At 37.0% G+C, this 26143-nt stretch overlaps 2 protein-coding genes across 3 annotated transcripts in view; one reads left to right on the forward strand and one right to left on the reverse strand.

Moving 5' to 3' along the window:
* ostn (osteocrin) overlaps positions 1-12611 on the forward strand; it is a 28688-nt gene extending 16077 nt beyond the window's left edge. For both annotated transcript variants that reach the window (XM_039765730.1, XM_039765739.1), the window contains exons 3-5: positions 6355-6572; positions 9698-9811; positions 12481-12611. In XM_039765730.1, coding sequence (XP_039621664.1) covers positions 6355-6572; positions 9698-9782 — 303 coding nt within the window. In that variant the 3' untranslated portion in view covers positions 9783-9811; positions 12481-12611. The remainder of the gene's footprint in view (positions 1-6354; positions 6573-9697; positions 9812-12480) is intronic.
* Positions 12612-14264: 1653 nt separating this feature from the next.
* The window catches only part of masp1 (mannan-binding lectin serine peptidase 1), a 247786-nt gene continuing 235907 nt past the window's right edge, over positions 14265-26143 (reverse strand). The window contains exons 15-16 of the mRNA XM_039765749.1: positions 19864-19963; positions 14265-14851 (exon numbers count right to left, since the gene is read on the reverse strand). Coding sequence (XP_039621683.1) covers positions 14658-14851; positions 19864-19963 — 294 coding nt within the window. The 3' untranslated portion in view covers positions 14265-14657. The remainder of the gene's footprint in view (positions 14852-19863; positions 19964-26143) is intronic.

The raw sequence follows: 26143 nt of genomic DNA on the forward strand, positions 1-26143 counted from the left end.
ATACAAGCCTTTAAAAAATGATTGAGCATCACATGACAAGAACAGGCCTATTAGTATCAATGCAGCATGGGTCCAGATGTGGAAGAACGTGTTTTATCTGCATACTAGAATTCACTGAGGAAGCAAGAAAAGCAAATAAATATGGTAATACATCTTGATTGTTAGGAAGCTTTGAATTAAGTACTTAATTAGAGGCTATTGTTTACACTAAAAGTAGTAATTCAAATTGTACTTCAAGGCACACTGTTTAGATGGGTGAAAAATTGACTTAAACACTGGGATCAAAAGAGGTGACTAGGATGATTCCAGGACTGAGAGGTATTGTATGAACTATAACTGAAGACTGAAGGAGCAGAAAACTGTTAAGTTTATGCAAACAGAGATTAAGAGTAGAAGTGATTGAAATGTTTACAATTATGAAGGGAATTGATACATGTGTTACTTTCAAATTATTTATTTAATAAAAGTGTAGATACACAGAGAGAGCCTGGTTAAAAGCAAATTTCACACAAATGATAGAAGGCTTTCCTTCACACAGAGAACCATAGACACATGGAGTAAGTTATCAAAGAGTGTAGTAAAGAGTGGTACTTCAGGGACTTTCAAAGCCAACTTGATGTTATTTTGGAGAAAATAGTTGACTAGAATTGGATAGCTTGTTGGGCTGAATAGCATATTCTGATCAAAATCATTCTACCGTATTAATATTCTAAACAGAACTAAGCTTCCTAAGCATACAGCGGAAGACATTTGTCTATTCAGGCAAATATAATGTACAGCAGTTTTTTATATTACTTTGGGAATAAACTGGAAGACAGTTACTTCTTCCTGACTGAGCAGCAGGTATTTTTATTTGGAATATACAGTATATCTAGAAAAGAAATTCTTAATGTGCAGTCTAGGAATGTAAAATTTTAAAAAAGGTGTGGCACAGATTGAAGCAATAATCGCTTCCTAAAAGCATGTGTCATTGAACATGGATGTTAAAAGTGCTGGTGAATGCACACATGTATATGCGTATGTGCGCCCGCGCGCGCACACACACATCCACACACATAATTAAAAAAAAATAGGAAAGTCAGTGGCAGTGTATGACTTTGTAAGAAACTAAACCTAAATAACTCTCTTCTTTTTCGACAATTGTCAATGGGAAGCACTATCATATTCAGTCCAGAAATAGAGTTAAGAGTCACTTTTCTCGTTGCACATTTCAAGTATTGCACAGAAAATTCTCTTTAAGTCAGGTACTAACCGAAGATAATGTGTTAGTTCACTCTATATACTACAGAAAGTGGTTTGACTTACTAAATGACAATGCACTATGAAAACTTCCAATGTAGAGCAGAACAAAACATACAAAATACACTTCATAAATGAATGGCTATTAGAGTTAAAGATGACACTCACCAATTGCTTTCACCATACATTTGCACTGTGTACTGATTGATCAAAATATTTGATGTAAAGTATGTCATAAAGCTTAATCATAGTCCTTCATTCCATGTGTGGCCTACTTCAGTCCAGAGTGCTAACAATATTAAGGAAGAAGAAAAAAAAATTAACGCCTGAAATAATTTTTCGTGGGTGCTTAACATCATGTCAAAGTGTGTTTGAGGTTTTGTCATGGTGTTCAAACTTGGTCTTATTCTCAGTATGAGTTCATTACTCAGACTACAAAGTGATTGAATTAGGAAAAGTGGGACATCCCTGGGCAGAAAAGTGCCTTCCAGGGTTCAATTTCAGCAGTAGGAGAAAATAAAATGCTTGTACCAATAGTATACAAAATCAGGGCAGAAAAGGAACATTTTAATAAATGCCAAAGTCCAAAAGAAATCTCCAAATTTCACTAACACAGTTTCACTGTCAGCGCAGTCAGCATTCCAAAACCACAAGACAAATACAACAATTTACAAAATAAGATTTGGGAAGTCAACAACAAAAGTCATCCAGAAGTGACTGACCTTGAGTAAGATTTCTGCCCTTTAAAAATACCTACACTCTTGCAATTACCAAACTGCCATATGTCTTGCAACACCATCAATGTGTGGGTAAAGAAGTAGACAACATACCAAAGGACTGTGCAGGGATGGAGCCCTGGGTAACACCTTGCACAGGTACAGCATATGTTACTGAATTTACAAATCTACAATTAACTTAATTTATGCTATACAACACATTAAAAGGCTTCATTTGACCTCCTCTGTGCATATTCATACTGCTCTTCATAAGGTTATCTAAGGTGGCCCACTAGGTGGGTTGACTACAACCTACATTAACTGTCTTCCTCCTGAAGTAGGCCCTTTAGTACTTTGTGGAGTGATTACCAACACTGAAAAAATAGTTACTTGTTGTAAGTTTTGGAATTTATGCATACATTGTATCTGTTTGGTGTTTATTAGGTAGTTGGCATGCTGGCATAGAGTTTTGTTTACTGGTAATGTGCATGACTAGTGACTCTGAATTCTTTTTTTTTCCATTTTGACCATGCTTCCATATCCTGTGGCTATCAAAATCATAACACCGTCACTCTAACATTTAATAACATCCCCACTCTCCAGCATCAAATGGGAGCTGTCACCTTCCAAGAAAGATATTTAAAACAGAACTGCAAAGTTTTCCTCAGGATATATCTAGCAGCTGTTCCCTTTCACATTACGCTTTTTTATTTTTAGCATAATTTACTTTAAGGTGACAGCACACAATCTGGCCAGTGAAGGCATGCTGCAATGAACCTTTTTCATTAACATGTGTTACAGTAACCACAGCGACTAAGGAAAGAGAAACAATCTCCCATCCTTTAAATGTTCATGATTTCACCTTATTCTTCATTATTTCATTTTTTATGTTAAATACTTAACAAAAGACATAGGAAGCACTACAGTAACACTGAGAATGCTTTTTCAGCAAGCAGTATAATTATCACTTGCCTGAGGCTGACAGAGCCTGTGCAGAAATGCTTTGCTTTTCTCACAGCGACTCACTTACTGAAAAAGTAACCATTCTATTTTAATATCCCTGACGTTTTTGTCCATTTTTTTCTATTATCTTCTTTTCTTGTGCCTTTTTTGTACATCTGTTAAATCCTTCCGGTCTGGTTACATCTCTGTATGCTAGTTCATTCTGGTTCCTTATCTGATCTGTTCTGCAAAATAATACTACATTTGTCTTTCATTCTGTCTTATTACATTTACCCTAAGTATAAACATTGACATGATACATGAAGCTCAAAGAGACAATGTTTCATGAATCTTTGTGGTAGCTGAAAGCATCTTTGACTGTCATACACTGCTGAATGTTCCTTACATATACAGTATGTCCTATGAAATGAAGTGCTTGCGGTTACCTTGGAAGCACATTTAGTTTGTCAATTGTGCTTTACTGTAAGTATCATTAAATAATCACTTTTGCTGATTAAGTAAACACAAATATTATATCAGGGCAACCAGAGACAAGAAAAATGACAGACCTGTTTCTATTGAGATGGCAGAAAGGGTGGGAAATTCTTTGAGATGTTAATCACTAGCAGATGACTCGGTGCTGTGCCCATGAGTTTAAATTTAGAAGATCCCAGCTTGCCCAATAAAACAGCAGGCTTCATTTCAAGGACTAAATATATAACTATCGTCGAGGCAGTCAGCTACAGAAAGAAATATTTAATAATGACTCTGTCAGTGAATCAAAGATCACGCTGACTGTGCAATGAGGTTTGGAAACCACGTGATCTTCAGACTTTTATATTGCATGTGAAAGGTGAGAAGGACTGCAAAGAAAGCTACATATTTAATCAGTGTCTACTCCAGATCTAATCTATAAATAGGCACCCTTAAAAGCATTAGCACACCACCTGGATCCTTCTGACTCCACCCAACTGAACACTCTTTTTGCTGCTTTAATTTTGTTCTTATTTGCCCTGTTATTTTTGGCACTGTTGTCTTCTCAAATTAAATTGGTACAAGAACTGAAGGTGATAATGCAATTACCTGGAAGGCCCAAGTGCTCCTTAAAATGGACATCAGTGACTGTAAAAATAAACCTTGTCATTTTCAAGGGTAGAAACTGCAGAAGCATAGAACTGAGCTTCAAAAAGCAGGTCCAAATGAGTCAACAGATTCCAAGTTTTAAAGGCAGTTCCCATATTTTCAACCAAGATCAAATCAGAAATGAAATCGTTTTAAAGATTAAACTGCATTTTTTAAAAATTTTAGTTTTTACAAATTTTTTATTTAAAATAGCTTATGTTCTGAGCTAAGTATTTTATAGTTAAGGACGTCAACCTCCTGACTAGAAGACTGATTTTCAAAGCAGTTTGCTTTTATAATTAAGTACTTTACCATCTGTAAATAAGTATTAACATTGGCCTGGTGGATATCTGACATGGTGTACAAGTTTGATGGACTTGTTTACATACAAAGTGAATTAAAGGGTTTAAATTTGGTCTTTCACTAATACTTTCATCTTTCTTGTCTAACATGAAAAACATTCCCAGTACCTTTCATATGATTTTACCAGAAGGAAAATGTTCAGCTCTTTGCTTTGTCCATGAGGAAGGCAATAGTGAAACTTGCCTTTCACCAGTTATCAAGGTCAATTCCAAAGCCCCACAACTCTTCAACTAAAGGGGAACTCACCATTGCTCGTTGTTTTTTTTCCCCATGCAACCACACTCTACTGTACTTAAAGGCTTCCCTGTTGTAAGGCTTGCATCATGCTAGTCAAGCCTATGCCTATATACATGTTACCATGTGGAGTTCGTCATGTCTTACATACAGTATTTGCTGCTGCTTTTGTTGTGTTTGATAATAAAAGTTTCACTTAATAGCTGTAGACATTTTACATACAGCAAGGATCCAAGCAAAGTATTCTTTGTTGGAAAGCGAATAAAAGAAATATACCTGGGTACTGATAAGGTGCATTAATTGTAAAAAAACAGATGGTACCTCTTTGAATTGTGAACAGTTTGACTTTTGCATATTATGGTAGAACATAGGCAGCCCAAAAAGAGCTTAATCTTGATCTTTTAAATGCAAACATTGTTTTGATATAATGGACAGAATAAAGTATAAATACATCTGTACAACTGGAGGTGCGTGGTAATTCAAAGGCTCAACTGCCATCCAGAGACCTTCTAAAAAATAATGGGAGGCGAGAGTGAGTTGTATGGTGCTTTGAAGTAGCAAAGTGCATATGCCCTTAATCAGCAAAGCATAGTGGAGTAGCATGGATTTATCTTTTTGTCTTCAGTTGATTTAATATACAGTAGATTACTGGGGCAATCAATGTCCTGAGTATTCATAAAAATGTTCTTACTTACTACTATATACTGTATATCACTTTACATTGAAAAACACATTAACATTTACCTGTAGACTAAATGTTAGGGTAAAAAAAATAGTTCAAATCTTTGACATACAGTAAAACGTATTTTTGCCAGGTCTTAAGTAAACCGGAATTCAGTGTAGAAACAATATCTACTTTGGGGACAATCCAAAAAGAGACAAAGTAACACGGAAGGCTGACAAGGTGTATACATGTTAAAAAAGACATAATTACAGTCCTGAAGGTAAAAATTAATACAATGATTGCACCATTTAGTTTTAATATGTAATACAATATATAAATATAAATATATATATCTGTGGTAGGCTGGCACCCTGCCCGGGGATTTATTCCTGCCTTGTACACTTTGTTGGCTGGGATTGGCTCCAGCAGACATATAGTTTAATATACAGTAGCTTAAATAATACAAATGTATTGTTTTTACAATAGAAGTACAGTACTCTGAATATTACCTATACAGTACAAACAGACTGCAAAACACTTTAGGTTCCAGGTTTTTAGCTACAAAAGTAAAAATCAACAAATTAAAGTAAAACCATGAAAAGAAGATGTTTATTTTTATCTGTTTCTCAATCAAGCAAACTTCCATCCATTCATTGACTGAATCACTCTACCATATTTCTAATGTCAAAGAAGTCCACCACAGAAGTGCAGGTCACAAAGAATGAACTGGCCCTAGAGGGGACACAATTCCATCTCAAGATACATTCATGTCAACACCCATCCTGACTTAAGTTAGTGGGGGGATTTAAATCTGCACTATATAACATCCACATCTTTTGTGGGAGGAAAACCAGAGAGGAAGAAAAACCCATACAGACACAGAGACAATGCTCAATATTCACACTGCCATTGTCTGGGCCTGGATTCAAACACATGTTCCTCAGGTATGAGTCTCTAGCATTAATCACTGGATCACCATGCCATCATCTAGAGAGTAGAAGTGAATTAAATGAAAATTGCTCTATTCTTGAAAAGTTGTGGTCCTCAATCTGCTGCCTCTTGGTTACATTTCAGCTTCTCGACACATTACTTGTCCAAGATACAGAGTCACAATCCATGTCCAGTGAGGAGAAGTCAGCTAATGACCTCACCACTAAACTCTTCTTATTGGATGAACTGGTGAATCTGGAGAATGATGTCATGGAGACCAAGAAGAAGAGAAGCTTTACTGGGTTTGGGTCGCCTTTGGATAGGCTCTCAATAAGCACCATGGAGGTCAAAGGCAAACCACGGTAAGTGTGATAAAATCGATGAAAATTTTTGTTCTTCAGATTCTGACACCAACATTTTCAGAATGAATGACTGATACATTGGAGTTGCAGCATGGTGAAGTGAAACAAAAGATCTATTTTATATTCTTGTTCTTCTTGGTTTAACATCAGGTAAGTAGTCAGTGACACAGTAGACAACTCTTCTGCTTCTCCAGTGAGTTAAGAATTAGAAAGAATGTTGGCATTAGCAATTGTTGAGAAAGTTATTTTCTGTAGACTGAACAATAATTTTATTTTTAGAAATTTGGAATGTTGGGGTCCAGCTATGGATACATTTATGTGAAAACTAAGTACACTCCATGAAAAGGTTTGTATTTTTTTCAAATAGAAATTGTTCAGGAAGTTATTTTCTGCAAACTGGAAAGTCAGTTTATTTAGAAGTTTGGAACAGGGATGTTGGGGTCCTGTGATGTGAAAATGTAAGTACAACCCACGAAAGGGTTTGCATATATTTTTACATTTTTGGGCAAAATGTAACATTTACATAGCATCTGACCATTTATGAAAGATATTATCTCATTTTAAATTGGCAATCAATATTATTAAATAATAATAATATTAAAATGTCATTTTGCACTCATTTTTAGTATTTAAATAAACATAAACTTAATTTTCTTATGTGGAAAATGTCTGTGCACCCCTAACTTTATCACTGCAATAAATTCCTAAAATTAAGATCAAGTGCAATAGGAGCAAATGATCAGAACATCATTAGAGTGTAACTTGTCGGGAATTGCACTATTTAAACATTAGAAATCAATGGTGTGGTTTGGCTTGAGCATTTGGAGATGTGTGGCTAAATCATGTCAAGGTCAAAAGAGCATTCTGAGGCCTTCAGAAAAAGACTGCAGATACCTATGAGCCTAGGAAGTATTTTTATTTAAAACCATTTCCCTACAATGTTGCAGTCAAACACTCCACTGTCTGAAGGACAGTGGAAGTCTATCCCATCTAATTCAGCCCTAAAATGGACTAAAAGATGTTGCAGGAAACCTCCAAGAACCCCTGAATAACATCAAGAAATTTACAGGAAAGCCTTGTTTCAATGTCCGCTAATTCCAATATGGCAGCACAGTTTTACTCTACATTCAATATAAGGAAGAAATGAGCTTCTGCTCTCAAAGATTAATATAGGATGCACAACTAAAATTATCCGGACAAAACTAAAACTATAGGAACAATGTGCTCCATATGAGTTAGACAATTAGACAAAGGTAATTCAGTTTAAACATAATGCCAAACATAATATTTGGCAAAAATCCAAAAGAACCTCATATTATAAAACATTCTGGTTGAAACATTATAGTTTGGACCTACCCAATTCATTATCTCAAAGTCAATGATAGTTTTCACATTGTACCAGATCTATATCAATGCCTTCAGCTGAAGTTACACTCTAAGAGGACCGGACAACAAGAAAATAATCCAAAACACTCAAAATCAGTCAAAATCTACAAAAGAAAGGCTTCATAATAAAAGTATAGGATTATGAGATGGTAAAGTCAAAGCCTAGATTTTAAATCCAATGAAATGTTGTTGCCAGTATTGAAGTGAATAGTACATGCAAGAAAGCTCTCAACATTAAGTAGCTTAAAGAGTTCCTGTTAGGAGAAGGCAAAAAAATATCCATGTCAATGATGTAGATGGAGAGACAATTACAAGAAAAGCCTACAAGAAGTTTTTTTCTGCCAAAGGGAGCAACAGCGGCTTTTGAAGCCAGTGGTGAACTTATTGCTTTTCCACACTGGAGAATTGTCTGCTTTTCTTTATTTTTTTTGAATAAACAAAGATTATTTTTAATGATCCTACAAGTCATTGTTCTACTTTATTTTGGTAATGTTAAACTCAGCCCAGTTTGTCCTACAAAACATGTAGAATGCTACATTATCTCTCGTAAATCAGAGTTCAGGAAGAGAAATGTTACAGATACTATTTTTTCTAAAAAGCAATCCACATCGTTTTAAAATATGTAATACTTGTCAATGAGGTAGTGAAGCCTAGATCATGAGAACACAACAAAAATTGGTATAAGAAAGTTTGGAAACTGTGTGAAAATGTTCTTAAAATTCCCCACTGATTCAAACAGGAAGAATTTTGCTGGAGTGAACAGGTAAGCCAGGATTGAGGTTGGTAAAATGGATACCTGAGAATGCATGACTTGAGCTGTGTGGCAATTAAACAAAATGGATACCTGAGAATGCATGACTTGAGCTGTGTGGCAATTAAACATTCAGGTTGCTCATCCTTGCTCAATTTAAGCACTAAAATACAATTCTTACAATCTGAAGTTTTATATCACAATTATTGCTTTATGTGAGTCAACTATCCCTACTATTCAGTGTGCATAAACATATAAGCATTTGAGGTTGTATGCTATTTAGTTTGTTAACATTCTAGAGCACAGATGATACAGCAGGTATGTTTATTACAGAATATGTCAGCTCAGTCAGAACAATGATAAACAGGCGTTTCTCTTATGGTTAGGGCCAAATGCACAGCTGAGTTTTATTGACATGTGGCCCTTATAAGGCAGCAGCTAAACAGAAATATGCATATTTCTCCCCAAGGAATAATAGGTTACCTATAAGCTTAAAAACCCAAATGTTTATGACTTTTAAAATATATATATATTTCTTAATATATTTATGAAGCAAACATCACTGAATTCAGAATACTAAGATGGTGTGTGGATGTATGTTCAAGTTATATAACTAAATGTGAATTGAACAGGAATACTAATTGCTTTACTTATATGTTTTACATTGAATTGAAACCCTGAGGTCAAGAAAATAACTAAAAATAGAAAAAAATATATAGGAAGAAAAGAAAACAAGGAACAATTAGAGGGCTCAGAAGTAGGTTAGGTTGTTATACTCACTAATCATGGTGTTGGAAAGTGGTGACATCTTGCATGATGATTAGCACATGCAAGTAACAATTTCACAGTACTCTGTACATGTGACAAAGTGACCTACAAAATTTGGATGAGCATGTAAAAAAATCTTCACAAAGTCCAAGCCATATCCAGAAATTAAAATAGTAATCATACAACATATTATAACCCAAAAACTGTTTCTATTTAATAGGAAAGTTGTTGATATACCAAAAAGAAGATATGGAATACCAATAGACCGACTGGGAATAAACCGTCTTGCCAGTGGCAGAGGTTAACATGTTGGAAAGAAGATGAGCAGAAACAGGTACTGCAGCATGCTCTTGACTCCTCAATGTTCAGCAGCAGTATCAAGTAGCAGTATTCAGTAGTTTATACTGCCTCACCTTGCGGACTCCATGGCAAAAAAGATGTTGCATATAAACTTATAGAACACATAACATTATATGCTTAGTTAATTGGTAGAGAAATCCAGATATTGTCTTTAAAAAGAAAACACTAGTAAAGTAGAAAAGACACAACCAAATGGGGATTTGTATGAGAACAACACACAATGATGACTGTATGCTATGAATATACAGAAGCTAAGGTTCAGTATTTCAACATTTCATGTTTTTAAAACACCTGCCAGACAAAGAAAAGCTACTGCCTGTTGCATTACTGCTGGTGGTAGTAGGGTCTACAGCTGCTCTTATCATAGTGCTGGGCAAAACATGGTAAAACCTTCAAGCTAAGGGTTAAGCACGTGTATTTGTATGCTGTCCAAGTATGCTTGCTGAATTAACTCGGGCAGTTCTAGCATTATCACAGACCTGTCAGACAGAAATCATGCTGCATCTGTGTAGAAAGATCACCAATTATTGTAAGCATCCTAGTGAATGGGAAAAAACATTTTCTGTACAGCCTTACTTGTTTAATTTTAGACAACATAATTATATGAAATGATCATGAAAACTGCATCAATTACCTTCCATGCCATTCCCACTTCTTCAACAAAAAAATACATAAACTCTTTTGTTGTCCAAAACATGAAGATGTGAATTTAGCAAAACAGATGCCTGCACGTTCTCATTCTTTCTACTAGCCAAAAACGTCACAAGCACAAACTCCTTTGACACTGAGGTAGCTGACATTCTGGAGGAATTTTATGAATGGACATATTTCCATACATGGTGACAGATGTTTATTGGTCTGCCCTTGCAAGGGCTGAAATGCACTGACCAAATGAGCGGAGATGAAATTCTAAAAATGACTCGCTTCAACATTTATGAATATTTGCCTAATTTTCTATTTGCACACACACACATATATATTTCATGTATAAATGATATATAAATAGTTGAAAAATGAAGTGTGTATGGAGCATTCCGCTCTGCTCATGTTCGACCACAGCCAAAGAAGTTAGTGTAAATTCTACGGAAGATGCTGAAGCTTATACAAGTCTGACTTGCACTTTGTGAGACTGAGGATGCATGAAGTTTTTAATTGTTTTGGTGCTTACAAGCACCTCACTTCTCATTCAATCCAAGCAGACAAACTCAGCTTTGCGGTATATGGACATTGTAATTTCACATAACTAGGTACCATATGTTTGTCTAAGACAGCTTCCAGTCTGTTCTGCTCAATTTGTGCCACAGCTGCACTTGACTACACGTCCATCTTGGTCAAGATACAACCTCATCCTGGTCCACTTAGCCGACACCTCTGCAACTTCACCAATATAGTAAAACTGTTAGGGTGTCTTGTGGTTTTTGTTTTGTCCTGAAGACCACACAAACAGCTAGTACATATATAAATGGGAAACAAACTTAAAAATGTTACTCAACTACTTCATGGTCTTATATCATCCATCCATCCATCCACTTTAAACCTCCCTATTTGAAATAATTGACAATGAGCACTGGATCTTCTCCCTGCAAAATCAGGCACAATGCAGGATCCAATACAGGGGGGGTTGCTTATCCATTATAGAGAACATTCTTACACACACAGACCCTCATTTGGAATAGTTCAAATGTGGCACTTAGCCTATAATCCATCCATCCATTATCCAACCCGCTATATCCTAACTACAGGGTCACAAGGGTCTGCTGGAGCCAATCCCAGCCAACACAGGGCACAAGGCAGGAAACAAACCCCGGGCAGGGCACCAGCCCACCGCAGGGCACGCACACATACACACACATAAACCAAGCACACACTAGGAGCAATTTAGAATTGCCAATGCACCTAGCCTGCATGTCTTTGGACTGTGGGAGGAAACCGGAGTACCTGGTGGAAACCCATTCAGACACGGGGAGAACATGCAAACTCCACGCAGGGAGGACCCAGGAAGAGAACCCGGGTCTCCTAACTGCAAGGCACCGTGCCGCCCTAGCGTATCATTAATACCTTTAGGACATGAGAAGAAAATAGCAATATCAGGAAAAAGCCCAATACACATGCAGAGAACACATAAACTATACATAAACAGTAACTGGGCTGAGACTCAAAACCTTATGTAATCTGCACTAAAATTCATGTAATTTCAGTGTTTCAGTGATAAAAAGAAGTCCTAAAATACAATTTCCCCAACATAAAATGGTTTTTATCAACTTCCATTATGTGTCTTCATGATTTATCGAGTCACTTTAAAAAGTGACTAATTAATCTTAATTACCCGACCTCTGAACATCCTCACTTCAATAACTAGCGCCAGATAGTTGCCCAGCTCACCACAAAGATTAGCTACTGATTCCCATTTTATCCCATACAAATCCCACATCTGAGTTATGTCAGTGTTTTAATCTCATTGCAACTCTTCACACACTGAGCTCTAGTACTGCATTAAACCTAATGCCATTGCCTTTGTGATTTCTTCAGAGGTGAAAATATCCTAGGGGGGAAATGGTTTAGTGGACTCTTGCTTAAAGCAGGGATATTTACAAACATACTGCAAGTAGTGTAAATAGTATATTATTTTTCTCTTACTTTCAGATGCAACATACAAGAATTTGAAACGAAGACTAAATGGCTAACTTCTTATTGTATGTGGAGAGGGGGTATTGGTTTTTATTTTTTTTTTTTAATAAATTATCTACTGGAATAAATATCTTTTTGAGGCCTTACAGTGCATTCCTGTCTGGTTTCTTAAGTCTTTCATACAGGTCTGTAATTTTCAATTTACTTAAAAAACTGTTTTTGTTTTCAAAAATAAACAACTTATGAAGCAGGAGCGACTTAGAGATTAAAGCATCTTCTCATTGCTGAAAGGGTTAAGAAATGACCACAATTCAGGAGTTTGTTGCTCCCTGTTTCCCACTGGTGAGCACAATTTTTTCATAACAGAGACAACAACCGCAAAGAATAAATCTTAGGAAATTACCCTGGTCTACAAAGAAAAATTTTCTGTTTGCTTCTGGGAACTTCAGAGCAGCTCTTTATTAAGTTTTTTACACTGATTCCATTTATGAAATCGGAATTAAGCTAGCATGTCAGGTTTTTGAAATACACATCATTGACGTTTTGACACTTTTGAATAACAATATAATATATCAACACTATATCTGGAGTTTGGACTCTGTCCCACCAAAATTGTTTTGATGTGTTCATTCTGAAACCAAACCAGAAGACGATACCAGAGACATGTTAAAGCATATTTATGTCAATTTACCTCAATATAAAAGTGAGGTCAGCATGCCCAAAAATGTTGGAGGCACTCGCTTTTGTGCTTGTACTGCACCTCTGTTTCTCTTTGCAATCACCCATCATGCTTGGAGTGAATTTTCCAGAATATCAGTTTTCCATCACCTTTATATCTTGATGAAATCTTTCCCCATGCTCATCTCTGACATCTCTTAGATTTGGTGGAAAAAAGTTGGGATGAGAATGTAAAAAATGTGCTTTCACTGACATTCTGGCACCCATAAACTAATATACTTTTAGCATATTCTCCACAAGCTTAGTATAATTCTCTGCTCTGTGACTGTCAAGAAAATTCTGGACAACCTGCACAAATGAGGGTGCTGATTCAGTTGGCTTCAGTTTCCTTTTGAACTCATCGTCAAGCATCAGTTAATGGACTTAAGGGCCAACAAAAACACTTTCCTTCTCTTTTCTCAAGATCAAACTTATGTCTTAAATGCTGAAACACATCGCCTTTACTGTCCAGTCACCCTAGTTGTCCAAGACCTGGAACATCACAACTAAAAAATGGGATGTGCTGGACCAAAACGGTTTTCAGATTTGGAGTCAGCAAGTGAAATTTGTTAAAGTAAAGGTGAAAGAATCCCAGTAGCAAAATGCTTGTTGACCAGTGTTATTCATGATGAATAAAATTGTCCGAAGCAGGACTCCAGGAAGGAAAATAGTTACAAAAGGAGTCAGTGATGATGAGAGAACCTGTGTCCACTAGGAACAATACATTTATTCTCATAGTCATTATCCGTGCATAGATCTAGGCACCTTTAAGCCTGAAAATGGATTTTCCTGAATCTAACAGGTAACTGTCCTTCATTTGCTAAATTAAAGCTTTATGCCCAAAACCACCAAACCCCATTATTACAATAATAAAGCATTTTTCATTGGTAGCACCCAGGTTGTTTTTAGCTGCATGATTGTAAACTGTCTAGTCACTGCATCACTCTACTGAAAATGACGGCCAGTAGTATTGTGTTATTTAAGAACCAAATCATTTCTACAAAAAAAAAAAAAAAAAAAACTACAAAGAGCATTAGGGATAATTTAGGGTAAAAAAGAAAAAAATATATACTGTATATTTAGTTTTTGGACGTCTGTTTGTTTATATGACTTGTTTGATTTTTGTTTTGGGCTTAGTTATTAGTTTGCTTTTTTGGGGATTGATGACTTAGCCTGCTTTAAGACTATGTATTTGCAAAGTATGCCCCCTTTCACTATCTCCATTTCCAAGTCATCCTATATGAACACTAAAAAGACAGAATTCAAATTTGAACACCATTCCTTGTCTGCTGTTCATGACACCAAGTAGATCACAATACAATGCTCACAGCTCCATGGAGCTCTTCACATCTGTATTTAGAAGAATGAAGGCAACATCTTTATTTTTTTCTGTTTTAATTTTACTGCATTCTAAATAAGCATAATTAAACACATCCAGAAAATGCAGTCAAGCCCCCTAGGTAGGCTGTTCCTTTCTACACATGCTCAACACCAGTTGAATTCTTTATCCACTGGAGGCTCTTCATAATGTTAGAGTAAACTCCAAATCTGTCATTGGCTCCACAGCCATCTCCCCATGAGACAACACCTGCTAAATACCACCTCCCACTGTTCTTGTTTAGAGTCACCATTGGCCCTCCTGAGTCTCCTTGGCATGCATCTTTGCCTCCTGAAAGGAAAAAACAAACAAACAGAAAAACACTTTAGTTTAAGTCTGGGCCTGAGAGAAATAAAATGACAAGTTCGACTTGAGGTTAGAGTTTGAGAAAGGCAGGCTGATCAATGAATCTGCACTTAAACTGTGCCTTAACACCCCATGGCTGGTTTTTTGCCCCAGTTATCCTGAACCCATCATTCAGAAAATATTCTGCATATGTTAATGTAGCACTCATTATTTTGCACCTGTTACTCTGTGGTCATCAATTTTCAACCACTGCTTAGCAATCAACACTGCATCCCTGGTGCAAATAAAATTCTATAAACTTGTGAGGGAATGAATGGGTGTCCACCTTATAATTCCCAGTTTTATTCAGATTACTAGGGGAAAGTACATAGTGAAATATAAGACTGTTTTTTACAATGGACTTGCATAGTTGGGGGTCAGAGTTGTGAACAAAAAATAATTGTTTCTGTATAAAGGACTGGGATTAACAAATTCAATGATTACAAAATTAAAACTATGACTGATTATCTGATTATTAATTTCAAAATGACTTTCAAAATAATATCCGGACTTCAAATATAAAGGTTTGCTTTGTCAAGGTTGTTTGCAAGTTCTGTCTGTAGTTATGTGTGTTTCCTACAAGCACTCAATTTTCATCTGACAGACCAAACATGCTTTTACTTTAATTAATGACTCTAAACTCATTCTACGAGTATGTGACCTTGTGTTAATGAATTTGCTGTATGATACACTGCTATCTCTGTGAATTGGTGCTTGTTACTTCCACAATAGGTTTTACTTGACTAACTACAAAGCTGTACTGGAAAATGCAGGATCAGAAAATTAACATGAAAATGGATGTAATCATCTATAAACAGCACTACAACATACACACATAAGGTATATGTTCCATGTTTATAGTCACATTAATATATTTTGTAAATAAAACTGTTAATAGCATATGTTTTCTGTATACTGTATGTCTTTTAAAAATGTGTTAAATATACACAAGTAAAGCTATTAAGTTATTTCATGAAAAACAGAATGTATTCATGGGAAGTAAGCCCTAAAATGGAGCAATGATAGTGGAGATGATAATTAGTATTGATTTGAAAATAAGTGTGTTAATAAAGTTTTGGGTAAGGCCAGGAGCAGGAAGAAAGGTTTTGTTATTAATATTAGTTTGTTTTCTTTATATGTAATCCAGATAACAAGCACCAACTGCAAAGCCTTTTTATGGTCAAAGTACTGATAATAAATATTATATAAAGTATATGTAAATATATTTACAGCACTTTTGTTTGAGACAAATACAAAATTAACATGAAATATTTTAAAAATACAGAAAGCAACTGTGTTACAAAATATATGTTACATTCCTTACTATTAATATTTTGTTGCATACATCTCTAATTTTAATATTTGTTGCCACACATTTTTTTCATGCAATTTCCAAGATTTCATGCAAATCCCACTCAACACTCTTCTCTCTACATCTACCACTCAATACTCATCACTCTGAAACACTTTACTGAAGCTAGTAAAAAAAAAATAACCAGCAAAGTGAAAAAGTTTTAAAGACCAAATTACCACTCTCCTAGATAAATGTAATTATTCCTTTTTGCTATCTTTATCTACAATTACTAAAACTAACTGGACTAATTAGTGTAATTAACATCAAACAGTACCAATACAAATTTTAAACACTAAGATAAGGTACTGACATTTGGATCATTTGCCAATGAAAGCAAATAATTTTCAGTGGATAAAAGAGTTATTTAAGTGATTACTTCAACTTCATAAAATTTACAACAAAGAAGTTATACATAAATTTAAAGTTACTTGATAGTGAACACTTATCATTTTGCCCTAACACTTAGTATATTTCACATAGCACATGCAATCCTATGCTTATCAATCTAATTGTCATGAGCATGCATATGTTACTTAGTATTCATCATTCTACTTTTATCAGCCACAATCAACCTCTCATTGTTTATTATTTCGAATCTGCCATTTAGCTATCAGTACTTTCTGTCACTCAGTAATAAACCTGATAATCTTCAGTCATCACTCAACACTTATTTCTCTACATCTAGCAATTAATAATCAACCAGTACTTAATTTGCATTTTTATACACCTCTCACTAAGCACTCATCACTCTACATATGCCAAGCAACACTAAATGTTCTATACCTATTACTGTACATCAATGGCATAATTAGTTTTTACCTCTTATAGTTGTTTTGATATTGAGGGGTCGTCTAATAACCTGTCTATCTATCAAATCAGGTTGGGAAGCATGCACTGGTACAATGTGTTACTGCACCCACCACATGACAAAACAGCTGAGGATCCTGGCTAGTAACCCCCAAGCAGACACAAGGTCCAGTCCCACCCCCAGGAAATGACCATCTATCTGCTGCAGCCAGGTGTTCTGTGGGCATCCCCTTGGTCTGAACTAGCCACTGGGGTCCTCAGAAAACCAGATCACCTTCAGGGAATTGTGACTCTCCTTCACAATGCAGATAATGTGCATCATTCAGGAATAAATGAGCAACCACTCATTCGACACAAAGATTAACTACCGATACTCATGGATTCACTGAAGAAAAACAGTTCTGAAGGAGACCAGTCTTCATCTCAGGTCACTGGATAGCATCCATGTCTTGCAACCATGTAGCAAAACAGGAAGCAGCATTATTTAAAAGACTTGGATCTTTGTGCTTTTGCAGAGATATCAAGAGCATCACACACTCCTTTCCAGTGACCTCATGATCCCCATGCTCTCAAAATCTGTCTACTGACTTCATGGGAAGAGTCACCAGAGACTTAACTGTCACTGCTGAGGTAAGAAAACCTCTCAACAAGGTCAACATTCTCTCAGCAGACAGACACACTGCTGATGGCTGTGCCCAAGAGGTCATTAAAGGCCTGGATCTTGTTTTTTATCCAGGACACTCGCAAGCTCAGACACTCCAACTCCTTGCTCAGTCTCTCGAGAGCCACAATCTCAAAAGACTGATCTCTACAAAGATCACAGCATCATTGACAAAGTCAAGATCAGTGAAACTTTCTTCACCAACAGAGCCGCTAGACTCCACGACCCTGTCCATGCAAGCATTGAAAACAGAGTAGGAGCAAGAACACACACCTGAGCCTAGAGTCAACTGGGAAAAACACAGAGGTTCTGCTTACACTTGTGCATCACACTCACAGTACTAGTATACAGGCCTGCCATGATATATAGCAACTTCAGCAAAATCTCAGAATGTCCTACAGGGTAGCTGTCTGTCTATGATAACTTATTTTTATGTTACTTAATGAAAACATTTAGTAGTAACCTGATCTCTTTGTCTGTCCAGGTTAAAAAAAGATTAAGATAAATTCTATGTTTTTCTAGCTTTCAATAATGCATTGAAAATTAAAATGAAAGAAAACCTATCCTCCTGTTTGTCAAGTGCAACCATGGACTTCTATAGTATTGTAAAGGATACAATAGGAATTAACATTTTAGGATTTATATACACAAACAAATTAAAAACCAAACATTAAAAACGTTTCTATTTGTTAATTTCTATAATCTGACGAACAATCAAACTTTTATTTGGGATAAGGGCTACATGTGCCCCAACACATTTCAGTATCCAGTTGTGTACGCTACTACTCAGCAACTGGTGAGATTCTTTTCCATGCTTTAATGCATTGTCATCTAAAGTGAAAATTTGGGATGGAACTATTTAAATTCTCGCATGTCTCACTATTACTCAGACTTCGTCTTGAACCCTCTTTAGACTCAGTCTTGTCTCGATCTGAAATAGTTGCGGTCTTAGACTTGACAAAGGCAGATTTTGCTACAAGTCTAATAGCATCATTTTGCTGATTACAAAGTTGCAGATTTTGGAGCATTTTGGATTTTGGAATTTTGCATTAGGGTTACTCAAAATGTACAAAGTTTCCAGGATTCTAATAAAGAACAATGCTTTGGTACAGCATCAAAAATGGTAAGATTTAAATTAATGGCATAAAAATATACCATACATACAAAGACTTGAAAGCCTTTTTGGTGCCCTGATGTGGACCTAGTTTTGTCATATGCCTGTCGTAGTATATTACTGACATTAAGTCCTACTTTGTAAATGGCATCATTTAGTAAATCATGAAATACTTCTGCACTGACACTGCAATCTTCTCAATGAAATGTTCCACTTTTATCAACAAACAGAGAAAAATAATTGATTTTGGTGACATCAATCATGAAGTCAACAATGAATGAGTATAAATGACATCCTTGCAAAATTCACTGCCAAACTAGGATGTTAGGTCCATCCATCCATTATCCAACCCACTATATCCTAACTACAGGGTCACGGGGGTCTGTTGGAGCCAATCCCAGCCAACACAGGGCACAAGGCAGGAAACAAACTCTGGGCAGGGCGCCAACCTACTGCAGGGCGCACACACACACACACACACTAGGGACAATTTAGAATCACCAATGCACCTAACCTGAATGTCTTTGTACTGTGGGAGGAAACCGGAATACACGGAGGAAACCCACGCAGACACAAGGAGAACATGCAAACTCCAAACAGGGAGGACCCGGAAAGCAAATCCAGGTCTCCTAACTGTGAGGCAGCAGTGCCACCACTGTGTCACTGTGCCGGCGGATGTTAGGTCATTTTGAAAAAACAACAGAAATAAACTTGTCACTGTTCTTTGAATTAAGATGGTATACTATGACACTACTGTACTTTGCCATTAGTGAAATGTAGTTTTCCAAAATCAGTTTTACACTAGTACTATACACCCAGGTTTATATACTTTTTGTACAGTTCTTCTCAGGCTGTACTTTTTACTTTTTGATTTAATCCCACCATTATGCACTTATCACCTGGTGTTTGTTTCTACATTTGTCACTCACTACTCATCTTTCTGAAACTATCACTCAGAAAACACTTGACTGTTCAACACCCAAGAGCTTTTGGAGTCTGCTCTTCACACACACTGCACATACCTTCTTTCTCTCCTGCACACAGCATGTCCTCTGAGATTCTTCGATTGAGCTTGCTATAGCCTTGTTCACATACTTCATGACTTACTATAGGAATCTCGATCTAGATAAAAAAAAGAAAATGTTTGAAAAATACGTTTAAAATAAAAAACACATATGCAGGCATCATTTTTGGGTGTTTAAGGACTACCTGGAATTAAGCACTGTAATGAGATACCTTTGTGCATGTGAGAGGACTTTCAATATTTACCCCGTGTAGTCACAATCAGACTACCACTAATACACTCTGCAGTCCACAAGATAGCAAACTGGCTAAAAAAATAATGTACATTTCCTGCCTCCTTCTATAAAAACCAAAATTATACCTGTACCTAAGAAAGTAAGAGTTGACTCTCTCAATAATTACTGACTAGAGACACTTGCTAACACAGCAATAAAATGCTAGCGGAGACTCGGGCATATTTAATATAATATTCCTTACACAGCAGGCCATATTTCAGTTTGCTTACTGTCACAACTGTTCCACAGAGCATGCCTGATTCCCTGTACTTCATACCATAATGGCACACCTAAATAATAAAAACCGCTATGCCAGAGTACGGTTTATAGAGAGTGACTCAGCATTTAGTACTGCAATTCCATCATAACTAAACATTAAACATATGGTATGCTTAACCTTTATACATGCAGTGTGTATGAAATACTGATAACTGGGCCATCAACAGACTACTACTTCTACTACTACTGCCTGTTCTCCTAGGACTGTGTTGCAGGAGACAGCTCTAAACACAAAGTAAATTCAGAATACCAACACAATTATAGGCAGAATTACCTGCAGCCACAAAATGGCTTACAGAAACACTACTGATATGGTTGTAGTAGGAGCTAGTCATAGAAGAACATAAATGAATGAGGTTGCCGAGGAGAAGGTAAGCAGTTTTAAATTTGTTGAAGCCAATAGGATTGCCACCACACCAGCATTAGTATCAAAGTTTGATACTATGAAAAGTATTGAAATTCAATATCATTTTTGATACCCACTGTAACTCAGCAAAAATGTATTTAAATAAACTGCAGTTCAATATGCATTAAAATCTTTATATTAATAGAAATACAGTAAATAATATAAACTTTAGCCATTCAATGCAAATACATCAAGTACTGTAAGCTTTTGGAAAAGGTAAGAGAGAGAAGTTCTATAAACAATAAAAATCAAAGAAATTTAAATCCAGTCAACAGTTTTTGTTTTAAATTGATGAAATCAAATACTGTTACTGAGGTGGCACAATACAATGCTGCAAACATCAAGGGAGCGATAGAGCTCTAGTGCTGAGAAGTGCTGAATGAACAGCACAGAATAAAACTGTCCTGGAAGTAAAAATAATTGCAGACCCCCGTTTCCTGATGCAGTAAAATGTTTTAATGACTATAAAAAACATTTTCAACTGTTGTGAAAATAAACATCTCATCCCTATTTCAAAAGCAACAGTTTACAGGTTTATACTTATTAACGTCTCCATAATTTTTAAATAAGATACCTCTTGAAATTCTTTGTATTGACTGGCATGTCAATTGTTGCGTATTAGCTGGTACTGTGTGGTAGCAAATCTTGCATACAGGTTTGTGGTCCTCTGTCCCCACTTGTCATAAAGGCTAAGTATTTTCAGATATCACTTCAGCTGCCCTCTTTGTCAATTAAACGTGCTGGTGAAGGCTTCAAAGGTTGCCATTTTATTAACGCCTGTGTGTGGGTGAAAAACGGAGCTGAAACTTCAGCCATGCCAAATGGTAGCCTTCCAAGCTTAACTGTTAAAAGCTAGAGTGAACTAGAAGTGCATTCATAATGCATACAAAAGAATCAATATCGTCTAAAATGAGTATTGAAGTCATTAAAAATGTTAAAATCGATACAGATGCTACCATTACTGATGATTTTGAATAATTCATCTTGGTTATAATTAAAAAGGCTTACCGCCACCTTTACTTTGGGCTTCTGTGGAAAGCCCAGCTTCCTCCACCTATCCTCATCAAGACCTAATGAAACACATTGCAGTCCATCCTTACTAGATTCATAATGTCCTAATACAGCAGGGCTGCAAAGCACTAAGGGAGTGGAGAATTTGTTTCATAGTAGTACTGACATACTGTATATTTACTGGCTGTTCCCTAACCCCCAAAACAGGAATGGTTTTAACAGGTGAAGGCCATTGACATTTTTCCCCTCCTCATCTTTTCTGACTGTTTTTTCACTAGTTTTGCATTTGGCTATGGTCAGTGTCAATACTGGTAGCATGAGGCGATACCTGGGCTCTACAGAGGGTTGCACAGAGAGTCCAACTTCTCCAGGATGGCACATCAGTACGTGCCATCGCCAGAAGGTTTGCTGTGTCTCCCAGCAGAGTCTCTTGGGCATGGAGTAGATTCCAGGAGACAGGCAGTTATTCTGAACAGGGCTGTAGAAGGTTCTTAAGCCATCATCAGGACCAGTATCTGCTCCTTTGGGCAAGGAAGAACAGGATGAGCACTGGCAGAGCCCTACAAAATGGCCTCCAGCAGGCCATTGGTGTGAATGTCTCTGACCAAACAATCAGAAACAGATTTCATGAGGGTGGCCTGAGGGCCTGATGTTCTCTAGATGGCCCTGTGCTCACTGCCCAGCAGCGTGGAGCTAGATTGGCATTTGCAATAGAATCCCAGTACTGGCAGGTCCACCATTGGCACCCAGTGCTTTTCACAGATGAGAGCATGTTCACCCTGAGCACATGTGACTGTTACGGTAGTAGAAACATAACCGGGTCTTTTGTCATTGATTGGAGCCGAAGAACCAGCCACAGCCACTATTTTACAAAATAAAGTATGGTAAAAAGTTGACAGGTGCAGTGCTGAAAGGTTCGTAAAGATTTCCCCCAAGACACTTAATGGTGAAACATCATTCCAATAAATATCAGATTTTTTTTTTTTTAGATAATGTCTTCAAGTCCCAAGCACAATAAAACACTTTTCTTTCTCCTTTTCTTTTTCTTGCTCCTCCACTCTCTCTCAGGCAAGCTTCGTCTTCCTCCTCCCGACTCTGGCTGCTAAAACGCACCTGGAAGTACTCCAGGTACTTGATGACCTATTTCCAACATCACTTCTGGGTGTGGCGGAAGAGCTGCTCTGTAGGGCTGAGCAGCAGCTACAGCACCACTTGGTGGTGCCCACTAATCCCAACAGGGCTGCACCAAACTCCCATGAAGCCCTGCGGGAGTCCTAGGCACCACTGCAACCCAGGGGGGCTGCCATCTACCGTTCCAGGGAAGGTACTATCCTGAGCAGGGTTGCTCCCCCGGTCCATGCAAGGGAGAATCGTCCCAGCTGGGTAAAGGCCCTGGCCATCAGCCACACTGCCCCACCATTAGCTGTGGGGTGAATTTCAGTTTAATGAGAAATTTCGGCGAGAGGGAAAGCACATCATCATACTAATAGCTCAACTGAGTGCCTGCATGCATTGTTTTGTTGTGCACAATGTATTTTTTATCTTCAGTGGCCATTTGTGGTCGGAAAATGTTTGTTATACTGAAATTTACATTTTGTTAAAAATGAAACCCATTAAACATGATGTTGTATGAACATTTCTCGGGGCCAACAAAAGGTATTCGTTATTCTGAAAACTTTGTTACATCAGTATTCACTATAATGGGATTTGACCTGTATAGACAGGGGTGCACATAACTAGTACGCATGCGTAACAAAAATTGTAAATGCGTAACGTCATCTGTGTTCCTAGGGCGCCGGTGTATACCTGATAGTCAGAGAGGGCATCGACACCTCATGTTGCTAAAATACGTTGTTTTGTTTTTGGTTTTGATTATCTTGTGTTGCCAATATGTCTAAAAAACAACAGACATTAAGCAGCTACTTTGGGGTTTCACCACCAGTAAAGAAACAAGTCAAGCCAGAGCAGAAAAAAAAAGTTTTTTCTGAAAAGTGCCTCCAAGATGTGCCGTGGCTTGAAGCTAATAACAACAACAACAACAACATTTATTTATATAGCACATTTTCATACAAACAGTAGCTCAAAGTGCTTTACATATTAAATAATAGAAAAATGAAAGACACAATTATAAAACAAAATAAATCAACATTAATTAACATCGAATAAGAGTAAGGTTCAATGGCCAGGGGGGACAGAAAAAACAAAAAAACTCCAGACGGCTGGAGAAAAAAATAATATGTAATATTATGTAATAGTAATAATACAAATAATCATGAGCACACTGAAATTTGGTGTAAGTTGTGCCACTCGCATCCACATATCGTAGATAAAACAAGTGCCTTTTACACAGGCTGAAATAATTTCAGTCATTCATTTGACAAACATGAAAAGAGGAAGGAGCACATGAATGCAGTACAAGCTATTTCTAATAAACAAGCTAGTCAAGAAGAAATTTTCACTCACCCTTCGGCTAGATGGCAAACAAAGGTAAATGAAGAACAGCGGCAAGCTCTGTGTAGCCTAATATTTTTCTCCTTGCCTTTCATAAAGATAAACACGCTCATCCCCTATTTTCCTATGGTGAAGATATTCTTTCACTGGACAGGCTAGAAGTAAATGTCGAAACTGTGTATCATTCACGTGAGGCAGCCACACGGACAAAGCAGACCATCGCATGCACTATCAGCGCGGAGTTGAAAGCAAAGATGGAGTCTGCTGAATTTTGGCAACGTGCTTGACATTGGCAAGATTTTGAAGACCACATCCATTGTGTTTCAAAAGGAAAAGCTGAGCATTGGAGAATGTAAGGATGAACTCATGGTGGCCATAGGACAATTTACACTTTTGCTTGATGCTGAAGGCCACTACAGAGAATATACTGTTTCTAATGCTGATGCTGACAGGAACAAGATAAACTTACTCAAGGTGTTAATTGAGGAGTTTGGAATCAGATATGACTCACTGAAGTCATGTGATCATTTCTTAGTATTTGATCTTTCAACTTGGCCTCAGGAAGTACAAGATTTACATCATTTTGACAACACAACAGTTTGCACCATTCTTCAGAATTATGAAACCACACTGAGTCTTGACAAAGACACAACTGTCACAGAATGGATGCGCTTAAAGTAAACAGGGAAAAGCTTGGCAGTATCCTGTGTGTATGACTTGGTCCAGATAACAAATACAAGCAATCCAGATCATTGTCAAATTGGTTAAACTGTCTCTTACACTGCCTTTGAGCAGTGCAGCCTATGAGAGGGGATTCTCACATCTTAACATAATACATAACCACATCACATGCTCACCTCATGGCCTTAATGCACATCCACCAGTCAAACAAGACCACAGAGAAATTTGACCCAAAACCAGCGGTTGACCTGTGGATGGAGACAGCTAAGCGGAGGCTTAACCAAGGAGAGGGCGATGTATCTGCAGCATCATCATCTACAATGCAGGTAGTCAGCGAGGAGGACAGTGAGGAAGGTTGCAGTTATTAAAACCTTAAACTGTATAGAGTGATCAGGTATTTCCGATTCTTCCCTCTTTTTAAGCTGCTGCTATATATCTTTTTATTATTATTGTTGTTGTATCTGTATTTATTTTTTACCTTAATTCTTTACCTTACTGTTAAATCTGTTATAGAAAATGTTTTATTTCCGTTTTTTCAATTTCTTTGGCAAAACTGTTTATGGTCATGCCAATAAAGCTCTTTGAATTGAATTGAGTACCAAACTCCATCTGATGGTACTCACTTGAGTAAATCAATGAAAAAGTTATGTGCACCCCTGTGTATAGATATGTGATAAAGGAAGGTCCAGTAGAGCTCTACAGGGCAGTCCCCCGGCTGGAAGTGGGGCCATGGGTTTGGAGCATGGAAGTTCAACCCTGCCTGGGCCCATGACCACCAGCAAGGTGTGCCTCTACCTTTAGCATTCTGGGGGTGATAGTGATCAGAATAAGCTCTCTCCCTCTCCTCTGGTCCTTCCATTACTGAGGTGTATAGGCCGGAAAAGGGCCCTGGTGGTCCACCACACACACACACACACACACACACACACACACATATATTATATATATATATATATATATATATATATATATATATATATATATATATATACAGTGGTGTGAAAAACTATTTGCCCCTTCCTGATTTCTTATTCTTTTGCATGTTTGTCACACAAAATGTTTCTGATCATCAAACACATTTAACCATTAGTCAAATATAACACAAGTAAACACAAAATGCAGTTTTTAAATGATGGTTTTTATTATTTAGGGAGAAAAAAAAATCCAAACCTACAT

The sequence above is a fragment of the Polypterus senegalus genome, chromosome 1 (genome assembly GCF_016835505.1).
Source record: "Polypterus senegalus isolate Bchr_013 chromosome 1, ASM1683550v1, whole genome shotgun sequence".
NCBI classification, from domain to species: Eukaryota; Metazoa; Chordata; class Cladistia; order Polypteriformes; family Polypteridae; genus Polypterus; species Polypterus senegalus.